Here is a 21401-nt window from a genome sequence, read left to right on the forward strand (position 1 = left end):
TTCACCCAAGGCAAAACCATTTGCCTCTTTGCTGTAACATCAAGACATCAATTTTTTTAATCCCATAGAGGTGGAATTCATTGAATGAAACACTAAAAACATCCTTCTTGGCAGCCTTTTGGTCACAGCTAAAGAAGTTTCTCATTTCATCTTAAAGCTTTTGGCAGGAAACTTCTGTCATATTTATTGTCTGCCTCTAGGTTTGATTTTGTCTTTTTACTTGCTTTAATTTTTGATATGTATATATTGTGTCTGTGTTTTATGTTTCTCTGCTTGTTGTATGGATTTTCTTTTTTTAAGTTTGTATTAAGGGAGGACTCTGAAAGGTCTTTAAAAATCTATTGTATGTACTTTATATCTTTGTGCAAATAAAGTAAATGACCACATAGCAGATCTGGGACCAGAGAATCGAGGGCTAATTTATATATGCAGTTAGTTTGCAGACAAATACTAAGTTCTCTATTATTTATTAATCTTATCTGTTGAATGTAATCTCACAAATTCCCCAAAACAACACTGAGACCATAAACTGTTACTTATTGCTATTTATTCCCAGTTGATTTAGGCCTTTTCTTATCACATCATCACAGATTTACATACGTGGCTGCAGCACAACGAGATGACAATCGATGGAGCTGCGAGCCTCGTCGGGTCAGATGCACAATCCAATTTGTCCTGATTACTGGGAGCAGCTTCTTCGCTGTCTGTACCATCTGGCACTGTGCTGAGTCCATGTGAGGCTGCGTTCACCAGTTCAGAGCAGTGCGTTAAAAGCTTCTCGCCGAGGGGGAGCACAACAAATCAAACTGGATTTATATGACCCAGAAACTTTAGTCTACTTTTGATCGGAGTTCTTAATTCAAATGAACAAAAAACGTATTGCTGCAGCAAATAAACATATTCTAAACTTAACAAACTTTGTGTTAACAGTTTGTGTTTGCTCCTTCCTGCTTCAACAACTTTCCATAATGTTGCCAGACAATCTGAGCCTGTCACCAGCAAAAACAGCACTTTTACTGGTCACACACTGACGGAAAACAATTGCCCCGAGTGGTTACATTGCAGCTTGGTTGCAGGTTGAAAAATGCAGAAGTTAACCTTTATAGTCCTCAGGAAATCATACATTTAAACACATGCATTTAGCAAACTCTGTGTGCAAGATCAAGATGGTGCGATACAATCGGAGAAAGCTCCAGAACAAATACAAAATGGACCTTATGGCAGATTTTGGAGACATTCTTTGAAGGTGTTTTTAAGACATTTTTTAGGGTTGAATCATCTGTTTTTGTTGTTGTCAAATGACATCAAATACTTAAAGTCACTGTACAATCTCGAGGATCCCTGTTTCCTTCTCTTTTTAAAGAACAGCAGGCAAAAAAAGTTCTTACAGAGTTGCTTGTTTCTATTTTAGACAAACTGAATTATGAACTGGAAGCGATTAATAACAGCTGCACCGTAAATCAATTTCTCCAGGGACGTTTGAATCAGCGGCAATTTATTTTTGAAAGGTCGGTGTTGATTAAATCTGAGCTCTCAGGCTTTCTTATCAAATACGTTGCCTGGGAACCAAAAACAAACACTTTTAGTGGACGGAAACTGACTGGTAAACATCTGTCCTATAGGGTTACATTGCAGCTTGTTTCGCAGCTGCCGGTTACAGCGTTCTTGCTCAATCCTGGAGCAATTTCAAAGATTTTTGTTTAATTAATTGAGAGTACATGTAGCTTAGTTTGTGTGTGTGTGTGTGTGTGTGTGTGGTGTGTACGTACTCTTTGGAGTATGTAAGGACGTAGGTGACCTGCTCTCCCTCCGTCAGGTTGTCCAGCGGATGCCACCAGCAGGAGAAGTCCTCCATGTTGGGTGAGCGGCAGTGGTAGATGTGAGGCCTCGCTGTCATTACAACCTCCTCTGCAAAAAGAAAAAAAAAAAAGAAAAAATCACAAAGTCGAGTCAGTCGGCACACAAACATTGTATTTCTCAGTTTAAAAAACTTATAAGCTTCAAGAAATAAGAGCAAAATGCGACATAAATGTTTGTCTCTTTCTTTGGTGTACAGTTTATATAATTCAGGTTCTCTGTGGCTCTATACTGGAGCTAGATGTTTTAAATTAGCAAAGAAATGCTTGTTCAGTACTGTATGTTGGCCCACAAGATAAATGTGAGGATTTACTGGATATCAAGGCTTACAAATCGAGGCAGCGTTAGAGCAGCAAATCCACTGTTCTGTGAGGTAAAATGACTTTTTGTCAAAAGGAGTCTGGTGGCTTTGAAGAGAGCAGAGATAACGGCTTCAGTTCCCCGTCGTAAAGGGCTGTCTGACAGCAACGTAAAGTGCTGAAAATATTCTAAATATAGCGTACACTCAAAGTGATATAGATGTTTTAGGTGTTTAGCTGCTGCCCCCGTCCACAGCGGGACATTGCTTAGCTTCCGTGTCGGTTCTCCTGCCTGCTTCTCCAAACTGAGGGCGCGCCCGACCGCCACCGACTCGGGAGAAGTAGCTCATCTAATCATCTGCACCGGTCCCATGACAGTGATTTAGACCAGCAGTGGAAAATTGATTGGCGTCTGAAAGCCGCAGGAAGTCTGAACAGTCCTGCCTGCTGTTGACTAACCCGCTCATCAAGTGGGAGTGTGACTGATCTCGTAACATTTCATGTCTCAACTGTAGAAGATTATTCTTTTTATTTTATTTCACACTTAAATTTACAAGGAAATAACCCAGTTTATTGCAAATATTTCTGAGTCGTATGAAATGAAACTGAAAAATGTATGATTTTATTTGTTTTTCATCTTTTTTTGAATGTCTGAATTGTCTTGAATTTATTTTTCTGGTTTGTCCCATTTCATTTCATTCCTGAACACATTTTTGCAAATCCAAATGGAAAATTGTTATAAAACAAACAAATTTTAAGTTAATAAACAATTTAGTAAACAACATTTGAGGAAATAATCTCAACTCACGATCCTCACAAGCTCGTTACGGAGTTCTGAACTGTATGGACGCAGGTAGGGAGTGTGCTCTGTTGTCATGAGAATGTGGATGTTCAAACGTTCCATTTTTTTTTATCACTTCTGGACTTGTCGTCCATAATGAGTGAGTGAAGTCCATCCTCTGATGAAGACTGTGTGATACAGGTAAAAGGTCCGGAACGAGCTGTACTCAAGTGGACCTTAATGTAAGAGTGTTTTGTCAAAACGTCCGCTTCTATAGGAGTTGTGTATTTGTTTGAGTTTTTCCCTCAGATGGAAATACAAAGACTTTGTGTCCTCACCATCCTGTGAAAGAAAAGTCCTTGAGAGTACATTAAAGCAGCGAGACATCATGTGCCCTCCACAGATCGGAGCAGCGGGAGGCGAACAGTAATCCACGAGAGAATGCATGGATCTGCAGTCTGACGGCAGCAGGGAAACAAAGACCTGTTGTGTGTGCTGTAAGGAGCTCAGTGAGTCGCGCTGCAGGGACTTTCTAATCAACAACCTGCACTTCTCAGAATTAAAGAAAGAAAAACGAAGCATGCTGGGCGCCAGTAAAGCTGGGCAAATTCAAACCTGCAGCAAATCTGATTGGCCCGATTCACAGTGATGCTGAATGCTGTCTGTAACATCTGGGTTTAAAAGCATTGACGCCATGTGGACATAATGTAACAGGAGGCGACTTTTCATCACTATGAACATTTTTCTTAATATTTTAAGATTAACTTTCGTCATTTATTCTGTTTCATGTCATGAAAATCTAATTGTAGAGACAAACTCACTTTAGACGATAATCCATCATGAATAATTTTGTCTTTTTCATTTTTGTGTTCAAGGTTACTTGGATAGCTTTAATGAAATGCCTTCCAGGGGTCCGAAGGGTTATGGGGCCACAAGGAAACGCAAAATGACCACAAAGGGACACAAAACGACAACAAAGGGACACAAAACGACCACAAGGAAACGCAAAATGACCACAAAGAGATACAAAACGACAACAAAGGGACACAAAACGACCACAAAGGGACACAAAACGACCACAAAGAGACACAAAACGACCACAAAGAGACACAAAATGATCACAAAGGGACGCAAAACGACCACAAAGGGACACAAAACGACCACAAAGGGACACAAAACGACCACAAAGAGACACAAAACGATCACAAAGGGACGCAAAACGATCACAAAGAGACACAAAACGACCACAAAGAGACACAAAACGACAACAAAGAGACACAAAACGATCACAAAGGGACGCAAAACGATCACAAAGAGACACAAAACGACCACAAAGAGTAGTTGCAGCAGTTTGGAGGATGAACGTTTATGAAACGAGCTAATGGCTACAGACAGAGACAGACAGAGACACAGACAGACAGAGACAGGCTGAGGTAATCAAACTTTTCATGTGGAACAACACCAGACAAATCTCAGTGAGATTCAGTCGAAACATGACTTGTGACAGATGGATACAGTGTGTGCTGACAGATACATTTTTTTTTTTTACAGCAGCAACAGCTGATGTTGGGTTTAGACTCAACACTGTGCAGCTCTAAACTGGTTGCAAATGAAGAGAAATTCAAATAGGTCACGAGCTCATCGATGTCTCCCCGCTGACACGTCCAACTGAGCGGAAACTAAATATATACACACATTTATACAGGATTTTGTACAGAAAAATGGCAATGGAAGTCTGGTTTGACTACAATAAAAGAAAAATAAACCAACATTTTGGTCTTTGACTCACCGTGGCTCTGTCGTTCTCTGTAAGCAGCGTTCTGGGCGACGATTCTACTGCCGTCCAACGGAGGAAGCAGACAGAGCAGCAGCCACAGCATCCTGCTGCCTTCTGTCCACCTGTCAACACAGACAACAACATAAACACACCACCTTAAGTCCAGAAGGATCCCACAGTGATGTACTCACACGTTCTCATGTTAAACTACTGTAGGAACATGATCCAAAGACAACTGCACATTTGGATTTTAAAAGGACAGCAGCAGCTCTTTAAGTCCAAACACTGAGCAGCAGCGACACTTCCTTCAGTCATGAGACACATCCCGCTTCATCAAATCAGTCCTCTGCCGGGCAACAACAACAACAACAACAACAACAACAACAACAAACTTCCCTTTAAGAGTGCATACATTCCTAAAAATTACACAGCATTTTCTGTGAAACAGAGGAGAGAATAGAAAGACTAATTTAAGTTAACTTGTGGGACTTCCTCTGGCTTGATTCCCACAGTCGTAGCACAAGAAAACAATCCTAAAATCTGTGATACCACAAAGGTAAGGCTGCCAATATTAACATGAAATCAGATTTAGAATTTGCGTGCACATGTGTGACCTAATTAAAACAAGCAGATTTAATAATAATAAATAATTAAAAAATTTTTGTTCAGGGTATATTAGATTATCTTTAAATTTTTTAATTTTTTTAATGACACATGGTGCAGCTGCCATACTGACAAAGAAATTCACTTTGCCTTTTTAAATCGTTAGACAACCTAAACTTGGAAATTAAATGACAAGCTTGACTTTTACACATACTTGCGCATTCAAAGTATGCCATGATTTAAGCTTTAGCGTCTGTTAAAAATAAATGTAAATGTGCTTATTTTCATGGTCCTATTTGAAACCTTTTTTAAAGGCTTTGACTTCAACAGATTTCTAAAAAGAACTGAAACTCAAGTATCCATTGTAAAAGTACTTGAATCTCTAGAATGGGAGATTTTCATGCCGGACATAAAGAAAGAAACAAAAACTGATATACAGCTCAGTGTTTCCCTGGCAGATTGGTTAAGAATTGGGTGCTTTAAAGTTTCTTTAAATAATTATCAGTCACTTTTCAAAATCCACATGAACCACTTTTCACATCGGCATGAAATGAATCCACCGCACAGTACTTATTTAGGAAGAAAAGAATCACTTTTAAAGCTGGTTCAAGACAAAACACTGCAGCTGATTTGTTAGAATTCTTCATCTGCAAAGTAACTCCAGCCGCCAGATAAATGCAGAGGAGAACAAGTCAAATATTTCCCTCTGAAAGTACTTAAAGTGACTATATGTAACTTTCAGTTTGTGTTGATTCTAGCGGCCGCTTTGCACAACAGCGGTAGTGTTGTTACCACACCTGCTGTCGTAAAACTCTTTTCTTTATGGTGCTTTATTGCCCACTGTAGATTACTGAGTTAGCGTTATGGGGAGGTCATATAGTTGTGATGAATGTTTTACTCAGACAGAAAATAATTAATTTACAATAAGAGAGTACGTTACAGATGCTTCGTTGTATTTCAAGTGTTGCATACGGTAACTTAGCCTACTTTGGATGGATCATGAGCTAAACCAGGTATCACTGTCGCTGTGTCACGAGCCAAAGCATTAAGAGATTGTTGTAGCAACCAACGTAATAACTTGGATTAATAGAGCACATTTCATGAAACCCATGGTCGCTTTACACAGTTACAGGGGGACAAGTGAAAAGAAAATAGTAAGCCAACACAAAGACGGAGTAAAAGGAATAACACTAAATGGAAGGGGGACGTAACGTAATGTCGGCTACTGCCTACAACCACATTGAGCACTGTAAAGTTATTTTATGAAATAGACATATTACATACCTGAGGGCCAATTCGGGTACAGTACAGTTTAACGTCACTGAGCAAAAGAGGACGAGGAACAACTGGATATACTCTCATCTCTATCTAAAATGCATGTTTGATGCTTTCATATGTCAGTGTCATATGTTTCACTAACGTTAGTTGGAGAGCTAATTTACCTGACAGGTCGGACCTCCGTGGTTAACTATACATCTTTAAACATTAGTACGGCTGAAAATGTCAACAGAAATAAACACATTTTTCATAAAGAACACCTTATTCAGTCTGATATAGTTTGTGACTTCCTGTGTAGATGTTTGTATTGATTCCTTGTACAAAAATAGTACACCGTGACAGAGACCTTTGGGGTTTAAGGTTCTGCTGAAAGCTCATTACTCTAATCAGCTTAGTGCAGTGAACCGAGAGACCACTGAGCACGTGTGGCATGTTAAGGTCATGGTGACACTGTGAATACTCACTGATAAAGGATCATAAAACTGGTTCTATACTGGGGTGCAAGATATATTGACTCAATATATATCGAAAGTGTCGCAATAAGTATGCAATATGTTGTTTATTTTGTGGAGCGCTGCGTCCCGTCCGTTGGCTGTGTGACTTAGTTGCATTTGATTTAGAGCCCGCTTGAAATGCTATAATGATGTTTCATTGGCCAGTTACCGTGCCACTTGCACATGTTAGTGCACGTCAGTGGACCCGTGCACTGACGTGCACTATGTGACAAACCCTATGGAGCGTACCATGTGTGTGCATATTTCACCAGAGTGACAGTGTAAGTGAAGAAATAGATAGAGACAACTAAACGGAACGACTCAGAGAAGAGAAAGAAAAGTTGTGCCCTGTTCTCTTTATTTATTTTATACTGTCCAACCAGTAGAACATGTCCTGTTCTGTAGACATAGTCCTTATTTATATATTGTTATACTGTCCAACCAGTAGAACATGCCCTCTTCTGTAGACATGGTCCTTATTTATATATTTATACTGTCCAACCAGTAGAACATGTCCTGTTCTGTAGACATGGTCCTTATTTATATATTGTTATACTGTCCAACCAGTAGAACATGTCCTGTTCTGTAGACATGGTCCTTATTTATATATTGTTATACTGTCCAACCAGTAGAACATGTCCTGTTCTGTAGACATGGTCCTTATTTATATATTGTTATACTGTCCAACCAGTAGAACATGTCCTGTTCTGTAGACATGGTCCTTATTTATATATTTATACTGTCCAACCAGTAGAACATGTCCTGTTCTGTAGACATGGTCCTTATTTATATATTGTTATACTGTCCAACCAGTAGAACATGTCCTGTTCTGTAGACATGGTCGACATGTTGGACCAGTCCGATATGACTGTCGGTTGAAATAAACCTTGTGTTGTAAGAAAACTTATGAATGAATGAAATGAATGAGTTATGAATCTATTTTGATGCGTTTTCCCGTAACTTTTGTAATTTTACATGTTTAAAAATATCTAAATTAATATTGATATCGCAATAATTGTGTAATAATCTATGTTTTTTGTATCTGTCTCTATTCAAATAAACAGAAATAAATATTCATAATCAATATCACAATATCACATTTTGTCAATATCGTGCAACCCTATTCTATACAGTAAGTATTTGTTTTAGTTATCTCATATCTCAAGTTTCCCCGTCTGGTTTAACCAGGAATTCCTCCTTAGAAGAAACGATTGGCTGTTTTAAGTTTTCTAATATCAGATTCCTGTCGACTGTCATCCAGAAGAAAATAATGTCACCCTACAAGCTTTTCTAGAACATCCATGTTGTCCTATTAAAAAAAGGTCTTTGGTAGCCAAAACAAAAGTGTGTGGTCTGAAATCAATGACAAAAACTAAATCACACTGGAGGAAACGTAAGTTTGATCAATCAAAATGTGATTATTTAATTGTTTCATACGTTGCATGAAATAATTGAATCCCCAAAATAGCTTTTCTAGGAAAAACCCAGGAACCCTTTCTAGTAACTGGAAAGTTTTTAAACTTCATTTTGACTAAACCAGTGACTAAATTTACTTCCAAGAAGTCTGCGTCTCCAGGCCACTATCAGGGACAGCTCACCTGCCAGAAACCTACCTGCCAGGAGTCTGATAAAGCAACTATAAATATCTCTTTTCCACTACAGCAACTATTCCAAGAATTAGGACCTGGCGAGGCAGCGTCTAAATGTAGTTTCCAGCTGTGAAAAAGTACCGGGAAGGACATATTTTACTCTGCTTTTACTTTGGATACTTTACTTGTAAGCAAGTATATTTAGCTGTTTTAACAGAGAAACAAAAAGATTTAGGTCAGGAACACCAGACATAAAATATCCTCCTTATGTAAACGACCGACATCAAGATTGAAGCAACAGTAATGAAGTCATAAGGGAGCTTAGAGATTTAAAGTCTGCTCTTATGACAGTAAAGGCACTGCCATGCAAACAGCAGCCGATCCTCGAGCACGAACAATTACAGTCGCAGCGAATAATCCCTGCCTTGATCTTGCAGGAGAGGAGGATTAAAAACAACGCCTTGTTGGGTTTTCTATCTGAGTTCTCAGCTGATCCTGATGCTGCACAGGCCTCAGGACACAATGATATCAATGAAAAGTGCAATAAAAAAAATAAAAAAATAAAAAACTTTAGCTCATTGTTTCTAATCCTTCAACATCTGCCCTCCTTCCATCTGTCCTACAGATGGGCACAAGCCTCATTTCCAGGGGTGGAGCCAGATGTTGTAAACATTCAGGGCTTAGTTCAAACCTACGGGGAGGTCTGGAGGCATGTTCCATTAACAGCAGCTATGTGCACTCTCTTTTTTATAACAGAATGCCTAAACATCTGGACATCACACCAATTACACTGCATTACGTTTCGTAGCTATATGTACGAATAGTTCATAACAGCCTATGCTGTTGCTTTACAAAAGAAAAACACAATCCAACCCATCCTGCTGTCCTGTTCCCACTGCTCCTCATACCCAATCTCTCAAACATTAAAACCTCAGAGCCATCACACCCCTAGCACTCCTCAATCAATACTTCACACCACTACCATCTGGTCCAAGATACAGGACACCGAAAAGGAGAGCAGAAGTTTAGTCCTTTATGCAAAAGCAGAACTGAAAAATCTCCCTCTGGGGCAATAAATCTAAATCTGTAAATACTTTCCAGGGCTTCTATCAAACAGAATTTGCAAAGAGCTTCTCAACAAAAGATTAAAAGAAAAGGGACATCAAATAAGGTTGCCAATGTAAATCAAAAGTCAGATAAAAGACAGACAAAGATGTGTTGGTCCTGAACTGCCCCAAACAGAGAGCTTAACTCGCCTTAGCATCAGTCGTTCACAGTTCACACTCCTGTGATGACGCACTGTAGGATCAGAGCTGAGGGAGCCACCTTGGATGCACTCCGGTGATAAACAGACCTGCAGGTAGAATTAAAGGACTATATCAGACCTAATAAGACTCAAAATACTTTAGATTTTGAATACGTTTTGTTTCATTCCTCATGTCAGCTATGAGCGCATCATCAAACAAACAGTCACGCGTTGATTTGATTCCCTTCAGGCTTCACTTCACCTCTGGGGTTTTAGCCAGTTCACAACTTCCTGTCTCACAGAAATAGACCTAAGCAGAGGGAGAAGCCTCGAGCTGTCTGAGCCTCATGCATGTGAATCCTCAGAACAGGGGAAAGCCTCTCTGAATGTCCCGACTGGTCGCAAGTTCTTGTCACACTGTACAGCCTGAAGCCCTCCACAGGGACTACAGAAAGTGAAGCATGTCCACTGCTGTTAATTCATGCTGCACAGACACAAAGACAGCCCTATGATGCTGTAAGTAAAGAGCAGGATTTACACTTGACTTTAATGTGCCAGTGGAGCTCATTATCTGAGGCATAACTTCCATAACATCCAGATGGATTAGAACGGTGTATGCCAGCGAGACATGGACACTCAAGGCTCACCAAGAAAGGAGACTTCATGCCTTTCATATCCGATGCTAAAACGATTAACAACACCGGCTGCCATGTTTAATGTTAACTAGCGTCACGCAGTGAAGTTTCTGTTGACTGCAATGTCCGTTACGGAGAGCCAGAGGGTAGCGCAGTCATTTAGGGGCCCCGGAATGAGGCCGAAATACGAAATCTGTATCGTCATTCAATTCACTTTGTTTAAGAAGGAAACAGTGCAAATTAATCAAACGCATGATTATACATGGGTTAAAGATGCCAAAAGGCTATTTTTCATCTGTAGTCCCCTGGTATCAAGGTTAAAAAAGGCTTTTTAAAATACAAATAAACAAGAATGAAAAACAACACAAGCAGAGCAAAACTCATCACAAAACAAGACCCAGCACAGAGCCGAAAGGATTAGAGACATAAAACAGCACTACAGGTTTCAAAGTAAAACAACAGAGCATAGAGTACAAAGATTAGGTCCGGTAGGTAGCGGTCATTTAGGAACTGGTGTCATATTGGCACTGGGTTTCGGTACCCAACCCTACTGAATACTCTGCATCTCCTGGAAAGACGAAGTGCCCAACAGGGATGCTCTGTCCCGAGCAAAGATCCCATCCATGTTCACACTCCTCAAGGACGGAAGAAACCCCAAATACCTTTTTATGGAAAGCTCGCTTCAGGGAAAAAGGCCATCAGGGCAGCCACTTCTGCTCTACAAAGATGTACTGTATGTCATCGTGACCTGAAATCAACCAACATTGACACAAATAGCTGGGAAGCCTCAGCAAAAGACAAACACCTGCCGGATGAAATCCAGAGTTTTAAAGAACAGCTGCTTCAGTGGAACGAGGAGCGCAAGGATGCCTAATACCCTTATGATTACAGAGATTGTGTTATTGTCCTGTAAACACACAGTGCATGTGGTAAAACTACTCTAATTCCTGATGGCTCTCAAAGATACGCCGATGACTGTGTGTGCTTTCGGATCGCAGATTTATTTTAGGTTAAAGCTATCAAAGCAACTTCTTTATCACATCTCGAAATCCTTGAGCTGCAATAATATCAACGATTAGTCCAAGAACATTGTGTAATAAAGACTACACACAAATGGTTACAGACTGAAGGAAAAACAAAACTCCAGGACACAACCTCGTCTACATTATCAGAAATATCAGCCTGTTACAAGACTTAAGTTTACGGTTGATAAAGGTCATGGAAAATAGCCTGTATAATTTAGGCCATACTTGAAACTTAGTGTGTTAGCATGTTGCTTATTATCAGAAAACACAAAGTCCAGCTGAGGCTCATGGGAAAAGTCATAAACCAATTAAAAACAATCCTTCAGATAGACATATTTCAGTCTCGACGTTGCAGCTGGTAGTAACGATGATGATGAAGACGTCTATTATAAAGGGAGTAACGGATGAGTAAATGCTCACAACACTCTACAAACTGCAGTAACAAACGCACAGCTGATGGCGCTAGATTAAAAAGGAAATTAGGAATTAGGAATTTATACCCAGTATTATTAGTTCTGATGTCACTTTATAAAGTAATATATTACTCTTTTAAGGAGCAATAAGTAAAGAATTACATATTACACTTCCGGAGTGACTTGCCCAACACGTCGTAACAGAAATAAAATGGATTATAGATCATTTTATTTCTATATTTTGTAGCTGACTTGAGCAGCTGACTTCTCTATTGGCTGTAGAAACAGGTGACGTCCCATTCGTTCTAAAACCAGCCTCGGGAGACTCGACAGCTGAGTCACAGCTTAAGCGAATCTATTTAATTTAAAGAAAACAATATAATAAGACTATACCAGGTTGGAATATACTGGAAGTTCCCTTAAATCTATTTAAAAAACATTTTTAAAACCTTCAATTCAGAATTTTAAGACCTTTCCAGGACATGTTGATACTTAAGGTAGCAGCTTAATATCCAAAGTTGATAAACCTCCCTCATGGAGTCATGAAAAAAGGCCTTAATTCATCATTCCAGCAGCAGTCACAGTAAATCTAATACAGTTTCACCTCATCCAACCCTGCACAGCTACATGGTTGCTGTAAATTCATAAACAATAATCAAATCAAGCTGTGACGCATAAGGGTTCATTAAATCAAAATTCTCTACACTTAGGATTAAAAATACCTCTAGTCATTAACTGGATGCATACAGGCTCAGTGTGAATAATTTAACGATATAATTTCATTTTATTTTTTGGCTTCAACGCCAAGAAGAATTATTTCCTTTCTCAAAGATTATTCTGTACACTCAAGTAGCAGCTGTAAAAAGACAAACATTGCAAACTTAAATTAATCGCCAACTATTTTGGTAATCAATTAATCGGTTTGAGTCATTTTTTATGAAGAAAAGTCAAACTTGTGTGATGTCAGCTTGTTAGATGTGAATGTGTTCTAGTTCCTTCTCTCCTCTGTGACAGTAAACTGAATATCTTTGAGTTGTGGACAAAACAAGACATTTGAGGATGTCATCTTGGGCTTTTTGGGAAACACTGATCCACATTTTTCACCATGTTCTGACATTTTAGAGACCAAACAACTAATCCAATAATTGAGGAAATAATCAACAGATCGATTGACAATTGCAGCCCTAAACCCAATTTACATTTTCTTTTTATTCCTTCCAGTGTTAGTGAAATATGTGCACATTTTCTGTTACAGAAGGAGCACGCTGAAGGAATAAGTTCAAACGCAACAAAGGAGACAAGAACCTGTAGAGCATGATAATGAGGCAGAAACAAAATGCCATCCCAAACACAGCAGCTCCAATAAACACCTGTCACACTGATTTACGTACACATTTCTCAAAAGGTTCATCTGATACATGAAAGCAGTATCCCTTGCTTTCTGTTCCTCACCCTCAATCCCAACACAGCGCTTCACCCGTTGCCGAGACGACTGGCTGCTTCCCCGTTACAGCGGCTGATCAATTCCCATCCCACTGTTTGAGTCCTGACAGATAAATCTATACGGCGGGAGCAAAGCGATGCTGCAGGCCGACACGCTGGCCCACAACAGGATGTCCACACAAAATCTATCCAATCCTTCAAACCACTTTATTGACCCGCAGGAGAAAGGGCAGCTAATTGGCACCACCTTTAACAGATTACATCGTTATTTTGCAGATGTTGAGGATAATTATTAGAGATTATTGAGAGTATTTAACACATTTCTTCTCTCAATTGAGGTCTTCTGAGGGATTACTGGTCGTCCCTCGGACTCTAAAAAAAACTTAAGGTGACCATGTCTTTGAAGCGGCGACTCCGACACTGTGGAACATACGATCTGTGGTCTGTTGTCGCTTTCTAAAAAGCAGCTGAAGTGGCCGGGTTGGCTCAGTGGGTAGAGCAGGCACACATATATTTAGAGGTTTATGCCTCGACGCAGAGGTCCAGGGTTCGACTCCGACCTGTGACGATTTCCTGCATGTCTTCCCCCTCTCTCTCCCCTTTCTCACCTGTCCTGTCCATTAAAGGCGGAAAAGCCAAAAAATAAATAAATAAAAGCAGCTGAAGACCTGTATAAACCGGCTTTTGTCTGATGTTTATAATTTTGTTTATTAGTTTTTTCTCATTGATATTTTATTCTTCTTTTTGCTTGTTCGTTGTACTGTTTTTGGGTCTATATTTACTTTTTTTCTCATGTGAAGCATATTGTGACTTTGTAAAAGACGCTGTATTAAATAAACGTATTATGTCTGAAGAACATTTAAGATAAATTCTTTCTACTCAGGCCAGGCTTATGAACTACGCAAACAACTTTGCATACACCATGTTATATAAACCTTCGTTTAGTCATTTGTAAATGAAGCATGGACTTTTATTTTGAAGGGCACATGATACCATTATATTCCTTATTTTTCCGAGGCTTCTTTAAAAAGATGCAAACTCCGTGCACATTTTTTAACGACAATTGAAAACCTATTCATGATTGTCACTCTTTGTTTGTTTTATTATGATAGTATGTTTTATTCTTCCTTTTCTTTCCCCTTGTTTTATTTTGATCTTTCACATATTCTGCTGGTCTCAGATTACCCGTCCTAAATATTTGCTGCCTCTTATTGCTCATTTCATTGCTCAGTTTTATCACACAAGTGTGTGCACTGGTTTTAATTTGCATGTTTTTGTATGTTTTGTGGTTTCTCACTTTGCTGTAAATCACTTTTCATGTGTCCAATGCTTTGGTTTATGAGCAAATACCTGCAGAGCTAATGCCATTCCTGCTATCAGCTGGACTTCGGTTATGTTATGTTGAATAATACAGAAACCTATATTGTCGTATGGTTTGGAGGACTGGTTGCTCTGAGAGAGCAGACATTAAAAAAGCAATTTAAATTAAGAGATAAGGTTTAATTAAAGAGAGCCGAGCTATTGTTGCTCCGTCACTCTGCTGTCCCCACAGGCGCGGCTCTGACCTTTAACAACAAAGACTCTAAGTCCCGACACACAAACAGGAAGGAGAGGCTTAAGTGAAACACACTCTAAAAAGGGAGACCGAGTTTATGGATCTCGATGACATTCAGTTGAATTAATTGTTGCATTCACCGTCGGACTGACAGCTACACAAAAAACATTTCAGACAAGACTAAAAAAGTTTGAAATGTGATGAAAAAAAAAGCTTAGGCAACTAAACGGTACATTTCCTGCCTTATTAGAAACTTTGTCAACGCTGGAGTGTTTTTATATTTCTCTCGACGATGAAAATAAACGTTCGTTGCAGCTCTACACTGAACATCTGCATTGTAAAGCAGTCAGTCTTACATAAAGTTGTAAAGAGTTATAAAGAGTTATTCTTCATGAAAGTCAGGATTAATTCTATTTTAGTTTGTTTCTCTGAAACGTTGTGTTTGTTACTGTGCTACAGTGACGTTTCTGTCGGACACACTGTTGGACTTTGTGGCCACGACTTTAACCGTCATGTGCAGATCCAGCTTGATAAGTCTTATCTAAAGAATTCATACCAGTTAGTGGTGAGAACACACACACACACACACACACACACACACACACACACACACACACACACAGGAAACACTGATCTGAACAGACAGCAGCATTCGATCCACAGGGAGTCACATGCACCTAATCACACGCCAGCCGAGCTTTGTGTTTGGCATAAACACTGCAGCGTTATATAATCCTGACTGTTAGTAATTAACAGACAGCTACTATATCACAAACCCTCTGACACAGACAAACATCAGCACAGGGACGACAGGGTTAATTTAACTGAGATTACTGACATTTTGAAGTTATAATCCTAAAGATGTTTATTATCAAACTAGAATTGTTCTAATACGGATATCAGAAAACCTGTGATACTGCGTCTATGCACCTATACGATATCCTACGATGAGCCATAAGAACTAAATGTATACGTTTAAACCGATTTTCCGCTCCAGTGTACAGCGGAGCAGACAGAAAGCACTGTACATTACTACAGTAATAAAGTCAAAAACTACAGTACTGTAGAGGGAAATTCCCCGCAGGTCCATCAGGATTAAAAGATGTCCTGCAGCTGACTTACGTCTTTATTCACAATGTTAAATTACTGCTCATTCAAATCCTGCTGCTCCAGCTTCACTTCACATTTCACTACTTTTCAGAGCTATCATACAATCCAGCCGAGATTTCAGGCGGCAACTACTTCAAATCTACTCTCATGTCATTTTCAATGCTACTTTGTGTCTCTACTTTGGCCCGATTTCATAAGTTTGTCATCACAAACATCTGCAGCCAGTCAAAATAATCACAGCTGATCATATCAATGCTTTTAGATAAGCTGCGACTAACAATTTTCTGTATGTCATCTAATCATTCCGACACAACTACTACTTCAGCAGACAAGTAAACTCATAGGTGGGTACCCTCTCTTTGTGCCTGTCTTTCCAGCAACTTGGAAGTGAGCGGGTTCAGGATCAGTGTGGGTCCAATTTCACGTGCCTTCATTTAAAAAAAACTCCTCCTTATTCAGTCTAGTGACATTTGACTGCAAAAAAAAGCATTTATCTTTCTAAAAACAGCCTGTGTTCATGTAACTAGCAACAGACTGGTGCCAATTAGTAAGACTTATTATTAAATTTAAGGTTTGTGTCAGCCTGAATGGTCAGAGTTCACCTTAATAACTTCAATTTAAACTTTCACAAGATAATAGCACACTGCATATGATGTGTAGTCTTTGATTCCTGATTAGATCTGCAACACAATCTCAGGTAATGGCAGTCAGACTTCTTTCATGCGTTTTATTTTTACGATTTTATGCTTTTTCAGCGCTGCAGTTTTAACTATGAAGGCTGAAGGTTCGGAAATGTTTTGATCTTGAACGTGTTAGTTTTGAAGACGACAGAAAAAAGAAAACTGCCCACTGGGATTTATCTGCATGGCCTGACTTTAAATGTCCAGCTGTGCTTTGAAACTGAGCATCAGTGCTGCACAGGGGAGGCAGAACATCTTCAAAGTCCAGCATGATTAAACATGCAAGCCTACAAAATGCAGTACAGAAATCAAAGTCATGCTCACTTTTCTACAACAACCCCCAACTCACATTCATGATTCTTATTTACTTTTTACAGATATTAACCACACTGAGAAATAGCATCAAGAGAGCAGCCACATCTTGCTTGTCCCAGGCTGTTCTCATGAACCATTAGTACACACAGTATAGCTACGAAAAAGTAAAGCACTGTAATTTGTATGTATTCAATGTATGCAGCACATTGACTGCTGCTGTACTAGAGTGCGAAGATCTTCATAGGGAGGAGGTCAGGTGGATGTGTGGGTCCTAAAATACAGCACTTTCAAGCCAGGGATCGGAGGAAAACAAAAGACTTTCACCCAGAAAAACGCTTGTTTGTTCCCTGTCAGTGTTTTATTCCAAACCACAATCTTTTTCTTAAACTTAAGTCATTTTAATGCCTAAACTTAACTATCTTCGCTGCATGACGGTTACTTTTTGTCGACTAAACCCCTGAAAGGACCGACAGCTCACAGAGCGCTGTAGCCGGTGTCACGTGACCGGCCGGCGGTCGCCTAATTTCGTGGGATGTCATACGAACTGGTATGCAAAAGATTTCGTACGACATATGAACCCGTTCATGAGCAAAATGAGAATGCATTGACCTCATGCTCACCCTAGGTGTGGTCTAATGTACTTGTCTTGCCATTCTTATCTGTTTTAACACATGTTTGGACATTGAGGTGTGTAGTTTCCACTGAAAGGGGACCAGGGGGTTACTTTGAGACTGATCCACTTGTTACAAACTAAAATCACTCAAAACACAAGTGTGGAATAGTTTATAACACCGTGCTTTGGAGAACATTAATGTACGTGTTCCTGGGTGATCTCCACAACATGTGTAGTATTTAGACTGGCTGGTGTTCTAACAAATGGAGCCAGCTGCTACACAAATCACCCGTCTGCAGCGGCAATTTACAGTATAGCTGAAATGAACACAGCACAGCATGGTGTGAGCGGTTTAGATAATTTGCAGGTGAAAATATGTGTATTTATGTGACTACTTGTCAGAGATAAGATCAACGAGGAATTCACTGGAAAAATGCAAAAAAGTAAACAGAATTTAGGACAACAGAAATATGTTTTTTCTGCTGTCCTAATGTTTATCATCAAGTTTAGGCATTACTGAGTCAAGTCTAATGAGTCTCTATGGACATGTATGGATGTCACTATGTTTAGTTTTAGTTTATTTTTAACATAAATAACATGTACATCTGAGTACAGACAAAAAAAACACAAACAAAACCCTCAGCAAACCTCTTTCAAAATTCCAGTAACTGATTCAAATAAGGATTCCCATGTCATTATGAGGCAATGATCAAAATAATACCTTTGAAACTGTCAAAACTAGCAAATATGTTTTGAAAACCCAGTAAATGGGTCTGTAATTCAGGTGTGAAGTAAAGTGTTTAAAACATACTGAGCATGTGGAATAATGTCCAACTCTGGTCTAAACTGACAAGAAGAAGAAACAGAGGGGAAACATGGTTTATCTTCTTTAAGCTATCCTTATTCCCTCCCTTTAACCACCCTCTTCTACAGGTGAGCCTGTTCAGACCGCAGGTACACATGACTCTGCGAGTACACTTAGTTTTGTTAGTTTCCATCGTCCATTTAAGTCATTTATCGAGTTAAAAACTCCAGTTATTTAAAGTTCCCAGTCTCTCAAATGTGAGGATTTGCTTTCATTCACCCTTAACCCCCGTATTGTCATCCTGTCGACCATGCACCCGTTTTCCTCCTCTGTTGCCTGTTTACAAAGCATAAAGTATAAATTATCATGTTATACCTTCTTAGGCAACTTTATGCCAAATTATTACCACTTGTTACACACTGCGTTTTGGAAATCATGGACAATAAACTATAACTTATACATATTTGAGTAAAAAAATACAGAAATTATGAATTATTTGGACTAATAGTTAAGAACAGAAGAACATATGTTGCTGGATAATCCCAGACTGGTATATGTCAAAGTTTATTAGGTCAGGATACTGTTTAGAAACCATTTCAATTTCTTTAATGGCAGCACATAATCACACCTGTTGTCTTCCTTGGTTTGCCTGTTTGTAAAGCATAAATATAAATGATCAACCAATTATGTGCCAAACCTAGGCTTCTAGCCAACTTCTTTCAGTTATTTGGGGGAATTTGGTTAAAAGAAACCAAAATCTAATCTTTTAAAGACATTTTTAAAACGGGTCAGATTAGACCCGAGGACAAAAGGAGGGTTACTCAAAATAAAATGAGCAGATTCAAGATTTATTTTTAAGCTCTGATGCACATTTGTGATTCTTTTTTCAGATGTTTAAAACAAATAACGGATAAAAAACCGTCCGGTACACCCATAACACGTTCTTAATTAACTGCCACGTTGTTAATTAAGGAGGCATTCTTCTCAACTTTTAAGCTTCTAAATGAAGGCGCACCTGCACCAGTGTTGCCTCCAGATTAGAAAGCATGAATCCGCCTTACCTCTCAAGTTAATACACCGCTTGCAGCCGTTATAAAGCCTCCAGGAGAGCGATTCCTCGAGCATAGAACCACACCGGGAGCAGGACCGGCCGGTAGCCGGTGGATGCGGCCGCTTGTCCGGATGAACTCCGTGTGAAGGAGCCGGAGCAGGCGGTGAGGCTGATGTCTGCCGGAGAGATGTCAGCGGTGTGTTGCGTTCACTGTCGTCGAAGTCTTTTTTTTCCAGCGCCCCCCTCCTTCCTCCACCTGGTACCGCGTCATCAGCCGGAGAGCAGCTGGAGCTCCAGCCTCTCCTCTCTGGGAGGAACCAGCCTCCTGTGCGCTCCTCTCCGCCTGGAGGAAGAATCTATGGAAGATCATTGCTGCCAGGAAAATAAATACCAGAAATATAAATATAATCATTCAACCTTAAAATTAAGGCTGCTTGATTATGGACAACATTATATTCACAACTATTTTGGTCAATATTGAAATCACAATTATTTAACACTCATTACTAATTGACTTTTAGAAAGATGTTGCATTTATTTAACTTTAAAAATAGTGAAACAGTTAAACAAATCAACAATGAAAACGTTTTCTGAACTCTTCAAAGTATTTCACTTTATATCTTAGTTTGCTGATATGATCAAAAGCTCCAGAACAGCTACTAAATAGACCGCAAGATTGTTTATTTCAGCTGCTGTTTCCGAGGTCAAGAATGAGCTTCAGGTAATAACTATGGTTTCCAAATGCATTTTTTCCCGAATGATTCAAACTTACAATGTCATTTTCTGCCGCTAGGGGTCTCTCAATCAAAACAATGGATGTAAACACGGACTTTTGATGATGTTGGAGTGGCATTATGGGAGTTGTAGTTTAATACAATTGCATATTAAAATAGATCTGTTCACAGATAGGTTTATCCATTACAGTTTTATCCTGGTTACGTTTAGCAGCAGTGGCCCAATCCCAAAGTCCGGACTCACAGACTCAGACTTTGGTGCGCGTTCTCGCGAAATTCGTAAGGGTTGTCCACATTTCGAATTTCAAAGGGCGTGAGGGCGTACACACTTACCGAGCCCTTTCCGTGAGTCTGCATCGATGCAGACTTCACCAAAGGGAATTACCCACAGTTCAAACCGTTGTGACGTTTACTGCTGAGACCAGAGGGAAATCCGGAAATTACAAAGGTAAACAACAGCACGACACACGACCACGGAGCAGACCAGCCTGTTGTCCAGCTCGTAAAACAAGAGGTTGAATAAATTTGGAATTGCCTTGGCTGTGTGGAAAGCAACAAACTTAAAATGAAAATTCCCAAACCGGCAAGTGTCAGCAACATCTTTGTTATTAAACATCACCAAGGTAACATGTGATCTGGTGAAGTGCTGTCCCAATCCCATGTATACCTACCTGAGCCCATGTGGCCTCACTCACTCAGCACCTGAGATCAATTAAGTCTGTGAGTCTTTAGTCCTTAATCCTCACGGCTCACTTTGGGATTGAGCCAATGACAAAATGATGCTGTGTGCCAGAAAGCTGTTTAACAGTTATTGAGTGTTATTCTTTCTGTGAGATTGTATGATTTACGATTACTCTTGAACCTATCATCTGAGTGCTGTGTTTTGACAGGAGTTAGAGGAACCAGAGGGGTCAAAGGTTATATATATGATATGATTAAAATAACAGATTTCTCTGGGTTTGAACGTTGTTGGAAACATTTAGGATAGTCTAAGTACACAACTCTACAAAATATATAACGTAGGTATAGTCATTTTTAGACATTTTAATGCAGAAATGTTACATATTGTACCTTTAATGTTATATAATTTATTTATGA

The 21401-nt window shown here is 39.4% G+C and overlaps 1 protein-coding gene across 1 annotated transcript in view; it reads right to left on the reverse strand.

Annotated features, from left to right (window-relative positions):
* Positions 1-19829, reverse strand: part of crfa4 (cytokine receptor family, class I receptor 4) — a 29298-nt gene extending 9469 nt beyond the window's left edge. Inside the window, exons 1-3 of the mRNA XM_078243895.1 lie at positions 19580-19829; positions 4727-4836; positions 1770-1908 (exon numbers count right to left, since the gene is read on the reverse strand). Of these exons, the coding sequence (XP_078100021.1) occupies positions 1770-1908; positions 4727-4817 (230 nt within the window). The 5' untranslated portion in view covers positions 4818-4836; positions 19580-19829. The remainder of the gene's footprint in view (positions 1-1769; positions 1909-4726; positions 4837-19579) is intronic.
* Positions 19830-21401: the final 1572 nt, after the last annotated feature.

The sequence above is a fragment of the Sander vitreus genome, chromosome 24 (assembly GCF_031162955.1).
Source record: "Sander vitreus isolate 19-12246 chromosome 24, sanVit1, whole genome shotgun sequence".
Lineage (NCBI taxonomy): Eukaryota > Metazoa > Chordata > Actinopteri > Perciformes > Percidae > Sander > Sander vitreus.